We start from the raw sequence: 13,770 nt of genomic DNA, 5'->3' as shown, positions 1-13,770 counted from the left end.
TTCGCAATGGCACTTTAGGGGCTCCGTACTCTTAGGTCTTATATTACTATGAATGGAAATACAGCAATCCCTTAAATTGTAGTTATGAGCAACATCAAGCTAACTTTCTGCAAGGCCAGATCTCTTAGAGAGAAGGGAGTAGGGCACAGGCGTGATTAGTTCGAATTGGAACGCCGAAGAAAGTTGGAGAGGAGAAATGGCGCTCCCCTTGCTCAGATGGAGCTGCAGGAGGACTCCAGCGGTGATAAGCCCTTATTTTAGATTTGATAGACTTGTACAGAACCAACCTGTAACAAAAAGTACAAAACTGAAACTCGCTCCTATAGTGGCTGGTAGATATTACAGCTCAGAGCGCAGGCAGTATGAGAAGGTGGTCGTGGTGGGCATCCCAAACCCCGTAGTGTGGTTCCGCACCCGAGTGTACTACTTTCTCATCCGCACTTATTTCGACAAAGAATTCAACATTGAAGAGTTCACTGAGGGGGCGAGGCAGGTTAGAATGAACCCATTTTCTCTTTCTGCTGAACCATTAGTTCAGTTTTGTTTGTATAGTGCTTTGCAGCATTGTACCAAAGCAGCTTTAAATGGAAACGCTACCCATTTTCAAAAAATTGTGTAATTCAATCATTGAGATGTAAACAGAGTGATTCAGAGTGGTTTGTTTGTAATGGGTGTAGAGACTTAAATGTTTACAAAGTAGATGAGAGGAAGAACCAGGAGTCGCCATGTCTGCAACACAAATATAGCCATTTTATTTACTATCCACAACAACCAGTGATCCTACCCGTGTCTTCTGACATTTAATACAGAATGTTGATTTCTTTGGTGACTATATTGCCTCATAACGGCCTTCATTTATCCCTCCACAATGAAATCTTCTCAAAACTATTGTAAAACAGTGTCTTAGACATCAGGCAGTGTATTCATAACCATTTCATGTAATAACTTCCTGTGAGGGAGCTTTTAGAGGTGGACATCTGGTTCCTGTCACCACCACTGTGAACAATTCTGACTCAGTAAGTTTCTCTAGAACAGAGCACTTCACACCAAACCACTCTGAACAGCTTTGTTCATATGCCAACCATGCAGTTATATAGGAATTTAGAAGATTTAGTGGATTTCCCCTTTAAACAAGGGCACAGAGATCATAATAAAGAAAGATCTAGCGTTAAATGTCTGTCTGATTGTGTCTCATATACACTCTCTGTCCGACAGTGTCTCATATACACTCTCTGTCCGACATTATCCAGGCACCCTTCTAATGAGTAACTGCACCTACATGCTTATAAAATAAGGTTCCTTAGGAGTTCTTTAGTAAAGTCCGTGGTTCTTTATAGAATCATGGACATGCAAAAGACCATTTGCATGGTGAAATGGTTCTTCAGATCGGAGTCCATTTAGAACCTTTTTGAAAATGGTTCTATATAGCACTAAGGTTCTGCTGTTTTTTTTGTCAAGCTTGTAACAATACCAGAACCCTTTTTGGTGCTATAAAGAACCATAAATTACACTTTCACTATCAATCCAAGGTACCATGCAGAGAACGATTTATTTGCATCGAAGCATGAAAGCATTCTTTGAATGTTCATGGTTCTGTATAGAACCATTGGGCCTCATTCACCAATATCTTCCTAACTTTTTTCTTAAATTTGTTCTTGAGAAAAAAATCTATGTCAAAATCATAACATGTTCTTAAACCACAGAATTGTTCGCACCTCCGTGCTCTCTAGTGTGTGTGTTGATTCTGTTCTCACCTACGAATAAATCCCAAATAAGAATTGGTGAATGTCAGAATCAAAGTGAAAAGTGAGTTTTAAGAAGAAATTTTTTCTTAAGAATGGTTGGTGAATGAGGCCCATTGTATTTACTAAAGAACCCTTTTCTAAGAGTGTACTTTTAGATGCTGACACAGACATTTAATTGCGCACACACAGCTTGTATGATCTTCCTAGAAAAGCACTGACCAATAGAATGGGAAGCTCAGGAGCAGCCACACATGAATCTAAAGTCACCATGCCTAATGCCAAGTGTGAAGGCGTATAAAGATGCCCAGCATTGGGCTGCGGAGCAGTGGTAACTGCGTTCTCTGGCGTGGTGAAGCTCCATCTAATGCCTTTGGGATGAGTTGGAGTTATCTAGAACTAATCATCTTACATCAGTGCTTGACCTCACTAATGTAATCAAATGCTCACAGCAAGGTTTCAATATCTAGTGTATATGATGATTATAGTGTGAGTAGACACAGCTACAGTTTTCACCTGTGTCCTACATTATCTAGTTAACTTGAGCTAAGCTGGAACAGATAGAAAAGTGTTAGTAGTGTCACATTTTAAAAAATACTATGAAAAACTACAAATACAATGATTTTAATATAACATTTCACATACCATGCTGCACTAAATCTAATTAACCAGGCTTATCTATGCTCTTTGAAATTAAACATGCAGTCGGTCAGTGTTCTTTGGCCCAATCCCATTTCGCCCCTTGCCCCTACCACTTAGTCCTTAACCCACGTCTAGGGATAGGGTGTCCCGTTTTTGTTGAGATAGAGGGGTAGGGCATGGTGTTAGGGCTACATGTCCCTCCAAACAGAGGTTTTTCAGATGCACACTCCAAACAGAGTGTTATGAGAAAAAAAAGCCAGCAAGATGGCTGCCCAAGTGACCAAAGAAAGCCACAAATGTAAGTGTTTTCTCTGTTAAAAGATAAGATAACCATTGTATTGTTAAAGTTTAATGTTGTTTCAAAGTATTTTGGTCCTTTTCTTCATAACAAGCATAAAAAATCGCTAATAGCATGCTGATGTCTCGGTAGCTAGCTAGCTAAATTACCCGTTCCACACCGTAAATAGTCCAGCAGTGCTGGCGTCTGAAGCTCCAGGCTATAACTGCAGCTCCATTTAAAGTGGAATTTGAAAATTCAAACAAGACGCAGGTGATAGCTGACTTCAGCTTCATATCACCAAAGAATTAGGGTTGGGCGATAATAAATTATTGTCACATTGCCCTCTTTGAAGGCATATGATGCCCTAAATTTAGCTAAAGACCAGCTGCGAGGTTGCTGAAATTTACCCTCTTCTGCTATCACTGCAGACTGGCAGGGTCGCCTACACAGCACTGCTAGTAGCCTGTTAATTAAGTAAAGTTCGTTTTTTATTTGAAGGTTGTCCCATTTCATGGGGGATGATTTTTAACTCAAGGGGCAAGGTGACTCCCAAAAACAAGGTGTAGGGTCAAGAATAAGAAATGGGATTGGACCTTTATGTACTGATGATATGCCCAGAAAAGCAGATTGTGATGTAGAGCTGTAGAGTACATTGTATGTTTAGTGTTATTTTGATATGAGATTCTGTAGTAACATTAAGTTGCGTTGACAGATCAAATTACCTCTTACACCCAGCGCCAGAGAGACGTCATGACATTACAGACACAAACCATTAGAAGCCTAATGAATGCTTCTTTGTGCTGGGACGGAATGCTGCTCACTCACACAGAGGAGAGTAACTTAGCCATTCAGCTAAACAGCATATTGCAAAACACCCACGTGTGAAGCTCAGACACTCCACCATCCTGAACTACACCTGTAAAGCACTTTAAACTTTAGGATTGTTCTCACACCCAGTGTTGTGTAAGTGTACAAGGTAGTAGTGGTTACTGTCACAGCAAACATATTGATCTGATATATCTGTACTTGCATCACATCCAGTCAGAGGTGCACTATTTTAGTAATAATTTATCGCTTTTCATATTGTAGTTGTGATATCTGACAGCTTTATTGAACATTGCGTTTATGTCAATATTGTACAGCCCTATTGTGATGTAATGTGACAGCTTATCACAGTAACGTTTAATATCACCATATTTCCCCATCTCTAATATCTGCGTATGTATTGTCATTACAGGCTTTCTCACATGTGTCCCGCCTGTTGTCTCAGTGTCAGTTTGATGCACTTGAAGGCCTAGTCGCTAAAGATGTAAGTATGTTTTGCATTTACAGTAAACTCTAGGTGTAGTGTTTGTGCATTAGGTGGAGTGTATTAAGTGTTTTTCTCTATGTCATAGCTAATAGGAAAACTAAAGGAGAAATGCACTGATCTTCCATTGAGCCACAAGAGGGCGCTCTCAGCTGATCCAGAGGAGATCATGTACACAACTCCAGGGGATGTGGGCATCTACTATGACGACAACGGTGAGAGAATTTACCATTGATAAAGAATTCTGTATCTCAGTATTAGCCAGCATTGTCCTTCAATAGCATACTGCACATACTTGCAATTCGTTCTATTATAGCAGAAATCTGGCAATAAAAGAGATTTATATATAGAGGGTGCCAGGGAGTTGATGAAAACTTTTCAGTATCTTTTCTCTGCAGCAAATAGGCTTTGGACACTAGGCATTCACCTGCACTTTCCTATTCAATTTGAACTCTCTAAGGCTGACTTAACATGCTTAAACGTTCATGCAACTTTAGCTACATGAAACTAAGTTGCACATAATGCAAAGCCTCCTGCAACTCATTTGAAACTCAGCTGCAACAATTGCAAGCGCCCCAACTTTGTGGAACAAGCCAATCTAAATGCAACATTTGATCACGTCAGCTGACATACTTTCAAACCATTGACTTCACCAATTCAGTGGACAAGATAAAACAGAAGATGGTTTATTGGGCAGTTGACAGTTTGGCTAACTGGAGTAAGTGATGCATGCAACTTTGGTTGTTTTTGAATAGCTTAATGTAACTGTCACATTACACATAAATTATTTACAGGCAACTCATAACAAAAAAGTTAGACCATGTAAAGCCAGCCTTACGTGCAATAGACACAATGACCTTTTTTTTTTTTGAACCGAAAGAAGTAGCATTGCTGAGTCAGTAATTACACATTTTCAGCAGAAAACTCAAATCCCCACATTTTCAGTTGAGCTTTAAACTCTATTATTTATAAATTGTTCACTAAAATTTGCAGAAAAATGTCATGTTTCAATTTATTCCCTGTAAAAGATTATTGTCCTTACACCATGTTGAGTTTTTAAATAATCTCAAAAAGACTTGCTTCTGTGGTTTGCACTCTCTATGGAATCTGTAACAATGTACAGAAGTACAACCCCACTTCCAAAAAAGTTGGGATGCTGTGCAAAATGTAAATAAAAATAGAATGCAATGATGTGCAAATCATGTAAATCCTGTATTTAAATACAGATAGTACAAATACAACATATCAAATGTTGAAACATGATGTTTGGGCCCTCAGGCGGCACTGCATTAAAACCAGACATGATTCTATAGTGGAAATCACTGCATGGGCTTAGATAAACTTCTGAAAACCACTGTCTGTGAAAACAGTTTGGCACTGCATCCACAAATGCTAATTAAAACTCTTAAATGCAAAGAAGAAACCAAATATAAACAGGATCCAGGAATGCTGCCACCTTCTCTGGGCCCAAGCTTATTTAAAATGGACTGAGGGGAAGTGGAGAAGTGTCCTGTGGTCCGACAAATCAAAATTTGAAATTTTTTTTGGAAATCATGGACACTGTGTCCTCTGGGCTAAAGGCCACTCAGCTTGTTATCGGTGCACAGTTCAAAAGCCAGTATTCATGATGTTATGGGGGGTGCATTAGTGCAAATAGCATGGGTGACGTGCACATCTGTGAAAGCACCATTAATGCTGAACGATGTATACATGTTTTGGCAACATATGCTGGCATCCAGACGACTTCTTTTTCAGAGAAGGTCTTGCTTATTTCAGCAAGACAATGTCAAACCACATTCTGCATGTATTACAACAGCATTGTTCTGTATTAAAAGAGTCCAGGTGCTAAACTGGCCTGCCTGCAGTCCAGACCTGTCACCACTGAAAACATTTGGCACATTCTAAAATGAAAAATACGACAAGGAGACCCTGAACTGTTGAGCGGCTGAAATCCTATATCAAACAAGAATGGGAAAACATTTCACTTTCAAAAGTACAGCAGTCGGACTCCTGAGTTCCCAAACGCTAACAACACAGTGTGTTAAAAGAAGAGGTGATGAAACACAGTGGTAAACATGCCCCGGTCCCAACTTTTTTGGAACATGTTGTTGGCATCAAATTGGGCATATATTTTTTTAAAAAAACAATAACATTTCTCAGTTTCAACATTTGATTTGTTGTCATTGTACTATTTTGAATTAAATATAGGGTTTAAATGATTTGCACATCATTGAATTTTGTTTTTATTTACATTTTGCACAGCGTCCCAACTTATTTGGAAATGTGGTTGTACATTGAACAGCTAAAAACAGCACTAGCAGCCATTGTGTTGCTTAAAATTTGTACGTAGTTTTGTCGTACTTGGAAAGGGTATTGAGTTTATTTAATGGCTCAACAAACTGGTCTGGGTTGCACTAGTTCATCCTGGTCTAGATTCAGTTTGTAAAGTCTTGAATAAGAGAGCTGGAAGGCCCACTTTTATATAACTATCTAAATAAATTATTGAAATCATGAAAACTAAATTTCTGTCTGCTCTGACCTCAGGGAGGAAGTTCGTCAGTATTCTGATGCGCTTCTGGTACTTAACCAGTGCCCATTTGCCAGAGGACTCCATGGAAGGAGCGCGCATCTTCAAGATGGCCATTGGTGGAGACGGAGAGGAGGCAGAGAGCAAGAGACTGCTCACAGCCAATTATGAGTGAGTATGCACATACTAGTAATGAGAGGTGTGGTGCAAAGATGCATCAGTGCAATGTGAAGCATTGATATGAAGGTAGTCATTCAGTGGCATCAATTGTGTGATGTATATGCACTCATTTTCTGGCCAATGTAACATTCGTGAGCCATTTTTAAATGTAAGAATAAGAAAAGCTCAGTGTGTTGTTTTTACACTGTGTGAATAATTCCTACAGTGTCTTTTGTTTGTTCAGGGCATTTTCAGCTCTAAATTAATTTGTGGTGAAATTTGGAATTTCATGAGATATCTGATCATCTCATGAAGAACTGTGATTGAATTAATCCTTTCAATTTGTTCTCTATACATTCTTAAAAAAGATGGTTCTTCAAGGATTCTTTAGTGAAGATAATGGTTCCATATAGAAGTTCTATATAGAACCGTTAACACTCAAGGAACCATTTGCATGCTTAAAGGGATCTTTGCACTGTGAAGAGGTTCTTCTGATTGATGGAGAATGTTTTGCATACGGTTCTTTAAACAAAAAATGGTTCTATATAGCTCAAAAAAAGAGTTCTTCTATCATGAATATGTCAAGCTTGTAATAATAGAAGAACCCTTTTTGGTTCCATGTAGAACCCTTTTGAGGAAGGTGGGAGACACTCTTACTTTGTTGGTCCACCTTGTAGATGTAAAGTCAGGGATGATAGCTCATATATTGCTGCACAGTTTGTGCTGGTCATCCTCTAGTCCTTCATCAGTGGTCGCAGGATGCTGTTCACAAGACACTGTTGACTGGATATTTTTGGTTGGTGGACTATTCTGAGGCCAGCAGTGACACTGAGGTGAGTCTGGTCCACTCATACCAGTGTCACAGCAGTGCTGAGAATGATCCACCACCCAAATAATACCTGCTCTGTGGTGGTCCTGTGGGGGGCCTGGCCAATGAAAAACAGGGTGAAATGAGCTAACAAAGTATGCAGACTTTGATGTGGAGCTGATAAAGTGGACAACGAGTGTAGAAACAAGGAAACAACACTCTTATATGTTACAGTCATGGGCGAATGTCTAAAATAAATGTTTATTTTATTTTGCCCCTGCAGATTCCAAAGGGAGTTTACCCAAGGAGTGACCCCAGACTGGACCATCACGAGAATAGAGCACTCTAAACTGCTGGACTGAAATGATGTGAAGTCTGTTTATGTGTGATTTTTTTTTTTTCTTTTTTTTGTCCTCCATGAATCAGTCGTCAGTTATCATCATGAGAAAAGTAAAGCACCTTGTCCAAATAACACTGTGTGTGTAATTTGGTAAAGCTGATCCGGTTCAAATCTGTATTACAGTTATTTATCTTCCTTTCGGTTATACTGGGAGGGGTTTCAGTTGTTGAATGTGTCTTGAAGAGACGGATGCATTTATGCTGCTGTAACGTGTCTCAAATGCATCTCAGACCACCTTCTGAAATGGTTTGAGCGATCAGATTTTTATCTGTTTTAAATGTCTTGAGTGCATTAACACTTGCATTTCTATGAGGCTTTGCCTTATTCAAATATAATCCTGATACTCAAGACGCATGAAGTGAGCAGGTGTTAACGGGGTCTAACTGACACTAATACGATTAAAGATTTTTTTTTTTAACAAAGCTGCAGTTTCATTGCATTCATTGCAATTCTTTATTCAGACTGAGGGGTATTCCACCAATTTTTCAAGATTTCTCCATAATTTAGTGTTTGAGATGTAAACAGAGTCATTGGTTAGACACTCAGATTTCTTTACAATGGTGGTTTAGGAACCAGGGGTCACCATGTCTACAACACAAATATAGCAATTTTATTTACTATCTTATACCACCAGTGAACCTAGATGTCTCTTCTGAGGTTTTATACAGAATGTTGATGATGGTAAAATGGTGGAAAATCTGAAATACTACATTTTCTTTGGATATCTGGTTCACCACCACTGTGAACAATTCAGATTCGGTATGTTTCTCTAGAACAGAGCATTTCACACCAAACCACTCTGAATGACTTTGTGTACATCTAAATCAAATCAAATCTAACTGTATTGGTCACACACACAGCCATACACAGTAGAACATGCAGTGAAATTTCTGAAATAAACGTTTGTGTGTAATATTACATTTCCTATGTGGTGATGAATAGATATGCAGTATAATGAAAAGGTGCCATGTGAATTCAACAAAGCATCCCAGGATTCTTTAAAGTCAACCTGAAATCAAAATGGACCTTTTTTACAGTGTTATTTCATGTCTCTGGTCATGTTCAGCTCAATTCATCATATCATTTAATCATAGAACGTACTGCCTGTCTCTAAAGCACCTTCTGATTCTTGATGATCTCACTGTGCACAGAAAAGTATTAACTTTTTCACTTCCCCTACCCGAAACAGTTTTTTATTTGCGAATGTGTCATAGTATGGATGAAAAATGCATTTTGATTCCAATCATAAGTGTAATTTGTTCATTTTGTATGTGTATACATACAGTCGTAAGCAAAAGTGTGAACACCCCCGCTCAAGTTACATGTTTTGTTGATGAACACATCCTCTACAAAGACCACACTTCAATAAATTTGCCATTTTTACACAAATTTAGTTGTGTAAAAATGGCAAATTATGTGTAGACTTCCACAAATTGGGAAACATAAACATAAAATATAATATTTTAATGTTACCAAAAATGTTATAATGTTTTTAAAAGGGTTATTCTATTGTTACAAGCTTGGCATCATAACAACAGAAGAACCCTTTTCAAAAAGGTTCTAAACAGAACCATTTGCAACATATTCTCCATTGATTTGAAGTACCATTTCATTATACAAAGAACCCTTAAACATGCAAATGTTTTGAGTGTTCATGGTTCTAGAAGCATGGGCCCATATTTACCAAGCATCTCAGAGTAAAAATACTGATCTAAAGTCAGGTCTCATCAGTCTGTGTAGTCTGATAGCGCACTATATAGTGCATTGTAAAAGGCATAAACTGATCCCAGATCAGTATTCATATTTTGAGAACTTTGAAGAACCATCGTTTTTAATGATGTAGAACCATTTTCAAAAATGGTTCTACCATTCTAAAATGGCTCTCTGCATGGTGAAATGGTTCTTCAGAATGAAGGAGAATGTGTTGTATATGGTTCTATATAGAACCTTTTTGAATTTTTGGTGCTATATAGAACCATATACAACACATTCTCCTTCTATATTTAACCATTGTCTGTATTAAAGGACTCTTGAAGAGTGTAATTTGGTAGAATGGCTAGAGTGTAGATTCATTATAGCTACATAAATAAATGAACAGAGGTGCAGAAGCATATCTAAAATACAACAATTGTTTCTGTTCTGTTCATTTTTAGCAGCAGCGCTCCCCGTCACATCACATTCCATCGTTTGAAAACACTAAAGAACGCAGGTGTGCCTGCACCTTTAAAAATAATCCTCGGCCTGATTGGCTGACGCGCTCCCCAGCGTCTGCTCCTATTAGTTGAGGGTAAACTTTCCACTGCCTCTCATTGGCTGTCGGAGCTGTCCGTCATTCCTCATGGTGCGAACCGGTAGTGTGAGTTTTTTTTTATGGGGTTAAAAATGGAGGTGAGATGTACGCGAGGGAAGTAAACACGGACCTGTTGGAGAAATGAGACCTGCCGTATACGTGCTGTACACCTGCGCGCTCGCGCTCCTCCTTACCGGGCTGCGCGAGCTGCTCTTCGGCTTCGAGGAGAACCGTTGCAGCATGACCTACATGTTCGAGCAACCTGAGTACCGGGTGGGTAAGGTGGACAGAAGGGTTCTCAGCTCACCTGGAGAACGCGAAATAGTGATGGTGCACTCACCTGGGCATCCACCTGGGCATCCACCTCTGCCCGCTAAGCTCACAGTATTAGAGACTAACAGTAGAGACTGAACTGGAGGACATAAAGCACAAATGTGAACTGTTTGTGCTGAAGACTTAACGTGTGTATTTCGTGCAGATTGTTTAGATTATTAGTTAAATAAGTACATACTGCTGTACATACTGTCAACAGTAAGAGGTACGAGGAACGAGGCTTAAGTCGACTTCCTACTCGAACTTACTAGTCCGCCTTAACTGCTGCACCATTTAAGGTGGAACGCTTGAATGGGAAGTCAACTTCAGCCTCGTAGAAGAGACTCACTGTCAAACAGACTTATCATATTTAATAATAAACAATGCATGGAATCTGCCAGAGGTGGCAGAAACCCATGTTCAAGTAAACATCTGTGAAATGATGATTCGAGTTAAAGTATATTTAAAAAAATGAAACTACAAAAATACCTAAAAACGACTTACTGAGCAGAGCTATAGTGGTGCATCCAGCATCAGCAGGGGAACTGTTCATGCATATTTTCCCTCTTTTCATGCAGTCTGGATCTAAAATTGAGAAGGTATGACCAATCTCAAGTCAAAGTTTACTTATACAGCGTTTTAACAACAGGCATTGTCACAAAGCAGCTTTACAGAAAAAATCGTGTCCAAGCCCCCATGAGCAAGCCAGAGGTGACAGTGGCAAGGGAAAACTCCCTAAGAGCAATAGGAAGAAAACTTGACAGGAACCAGGACTCAAAAGGGGAACCCATCCTCCTCTGGTCGACACCGGATAGCAAAACAATAACACGAGCAGTATGAACAGAGAATAAGGTTGTACCCTTAGTATAATATATTAAAAATACAGGAAAGGGGGAAAGCAGGTAAGCAATGGCTATGTTTTAAATAGTTCGAGTCTGTGCAGGCAGCAGTATCATCAGGAGGGTTAGTGACATGCAGGTGAGGTTTGCACAGCATTACAGCAGCAAGCTCCATCGTGGTCAAACTGGTCCAGAAAGTGTCAAGCAGTGGGCACACACTCAAGGCACAAAGCAGTAATGCTACAAACAGAACATAATGAAACCATAAGGGTGCATTTCCTGACGAAAATGCAGAGCCTAATCAATTCCAAGATGATTCCTAGGGTATTTTCAGGCAATTACTATGATATTGTAGGTGTTTGCTAGGGTGTTGCTTGGTGGTCACTAATGTACCCCACATGGTTAATAGGGTGTTTCTACTGTACTTGTATCTTTGTCATATAAGCTGGTTGCACAAACATTTGCAGCCAATTTATTCCTACGGGAAAAAAATGTCATGTAATGGTAATTGTACCAAAACCATACGCCCGATCAAAAAGCTGTATACAAGCCCACCATTCCCGGTGAGTCCGATGAATAAATAAAAGCACAAATATACCAACATAGAAGTAAGTGTAGAAGAGAACACACTTTGTTTACTGTCAAAATATTTTCCAAAATGCTGCAAAACCCTTCCTTTAATTATTCCCTTTAAAGGTATTTGAGCAATCCTAATGTTTTTTGTGTACAAACAACATGCACATGCTTGGTACAAATGAAAATGTAAACTTTCCTACAGTCATTTCTGAAAAAAAAATGTAACTGGTTGGAAGAGCCTTTCAATTTGCATGTGACTGAGTTTTCTAAATCACAAATAGCCGTAATTCATTCTTACATGGCCATTTCTATCTTCTCTTCATACCTTAGGACTGAATTTTTGTTTCTGTGGCTTTAAGACTGATATATGAAAATGAGCTCTGTTCTTGATTGGCTGTGCCTTCATACAGTCCAGAGTAGAGGTGGGTGATATGGCAAAATGATTTGACAATATTCATTTTTTTCTGACATCTGATAAATTGGAATGGACTAAGAAGGACCAGTGGTGCCACATAAAATTAATTGTTTTTGATAGTATTTTTAAAATGAAATTTGATAGTATTTTTATGATTTTTTTTCAGTGTTTCACACTATGCACTACGTTAAATCCAATCAAACAGGACTAGTGATGTTCTTATTAATATGAAATGTAGTTAATCAGTGTTCTTCAAGTACTAACGAGATCCACAATATGGTCCGAAAAGCGTGTTGTGGCATAATTTATTATGAGAAATATGGGCTGAAACATTCCATATAACTTTAGTGTGAGTGAGTGGAGCTAAACTACTGTAGGCTGGTAGGTGGATGAATGTAAATGTTGTTGGTTTTTACAACATCACAGAAACAGGCTGTTTTAGCAGCTTATATTCTGTACGATCATATTCCATAATGCTGTGAAAAAATGTTTGCCCCCACTTGATTCCTTCAGCTTTTGCTAATTTGTCATGTTTCAGATCATCCAACTAATTTTAATATAAGATAAAGACAGCGTGAGTAAACACAAAATGCAGCTTTTAAATGATCATTCCATTTATTGATGATAAAGATTTATTCAAAAGCTATATCAGCCATGTGACAAAGTAATTGCCTCAGAACTGATTATGCCACCCTTGGCAGTAACAACTATAATCAGACGTTTGCAGTAATTTGTCTTTTACGTTACTGTGGAGAAATTTTGGCTCACTCTTCTTTACATAATTGTTTTAATTCAGCTACATTGGAGGGTTTTCAAGCGTGAACTGCCTGTTTAAGGTCTTGCCACAGCATCTCAATGGGATTCAGGTCAGGACTTTGACCTGGCCTCCCCAGAACCTTAGTTTTGTTTCTTTTGCAATTCAGACGTTGACTTGCTTGTGTGCTTCGGATCATTGTCCTGCTGTAAAAATCCTGCGCTTGAGCTTTAGGTCACAAACTGACAAGCAGATATTCTCCTTCAGGATTTTCTTATAGTGAGCGGAATGCATGGTTTCATCAGTTGTGACAAGTAGTCCAGGTCCTGCGGAAGCAATGCAGCCCCAGACCATCACACTACCACCACCATGTTTGACTGTTGAAATGATGTTTTTATGGTGGAATGCAGTGTTAGCTTCATGCCAGATGTAACGGGCCCCATATTTCCCAAAAAGTTCCACTCATAGTCCACAGAATATTATCCCAGAAGTCTTGGGTGTCATCTAGGTGTTTTTTGGCAAATGCGAGACGAGCCTCGTTCGTTTTGGTCAGCAGTGGTTTGCACCTTGCAGCTCTCCCATGGATACGATTTTTTTGCTTAGTGTCTTTCTTATTGTGGAATCGTGTACATTGACCTTACGTGAGGCAGGTGAAGCCTGTATTTCTTTAGATGTTCGTTTGGGTTCTTTTGTGACCTCCTGGATGAGTCGTCAATG

The 13,770-nt window shown here is 39.1% G+C and overlaps 2 protein-coding genes across 5 annotated transcripts in view; both read left to right on the top strand.

Moving 5' to 3' along the window:
• Positions 1 to 26: 26 nt before the first annotated feature.
• Positions 27 to 8,280, top strand: maip1 (matrix AAA peptidase interacting protein 1). 2 transcript variants are annotated; one of them, XM_036561941.1, is made up of 5 exons: positions 27 to 241; positions 3,902 to 3,973; positions 4,062 to 4,188; positions 6,518 to 6,671; positions 7,751 to 8,280. In XM_036561941.1, exons 1-5 carry the CDS (start codon positions 197 to 199, stop codon positions 7,827 to 7,829), a joined length of 477 nt encoding a protein of 158 aa, XP_036417834.1. In that variant the 5' UTR covers positions 27 to 196; the 3' UTR covers positions 7,830 to 8,280. The 2 variants fall into 2 exon arrangements, with proteins under 2 accessions (XP_036417834.1, XP_036417833.1); XM_036561940.1 differs by having other exon boundaries at positions 62 to 493.
• A 1,953-nt stretch (positions 8,281 to 10,233) lies between these two features.
• The window catches only part of pgap1 (post-GPI attachment to proteins inositol deacylase 1), a 37,651-nt gene continuing 34,114 nt past the window's right edge, over positions 10,234 to 13,770 (top strand). For all 3 annotated transcript variants that reach the window (XM_036561919.1, XM_036561918.1, XM_036561917.1), the window contains exon 1: positions 10,234 to 10,430. In XM_036561919.1, coding sequence (XP_036417812.1) covers positions 10,299 to 10,430 — 132 coding nt within the window. In that variant the 5' untranslated portion in view covers positions 10,234 to 10,298. The remainder of the gene's footprint in view (positions 10,431 to 13,770) is intronic.

This window comes from Colossoma macropomum, unplaced genomic scaffold (assembly GCF_904425465.1).
Source record: "Colossoma macropomum unplaced genomic scaffold, Colossoma_macropomum, whole genome shotgun sequence".
Lineage (NCBI taxonomy): Eukaryota > Metazoa > Chordata > Actinopteri > Characiformes > Serrasalmidae > Colossoma > Colossoma macropomum.
Note: the sequence above shows the minus strand (reverse complement) of the source record. Positions and strands in the feature narration are given on the sequence as shown.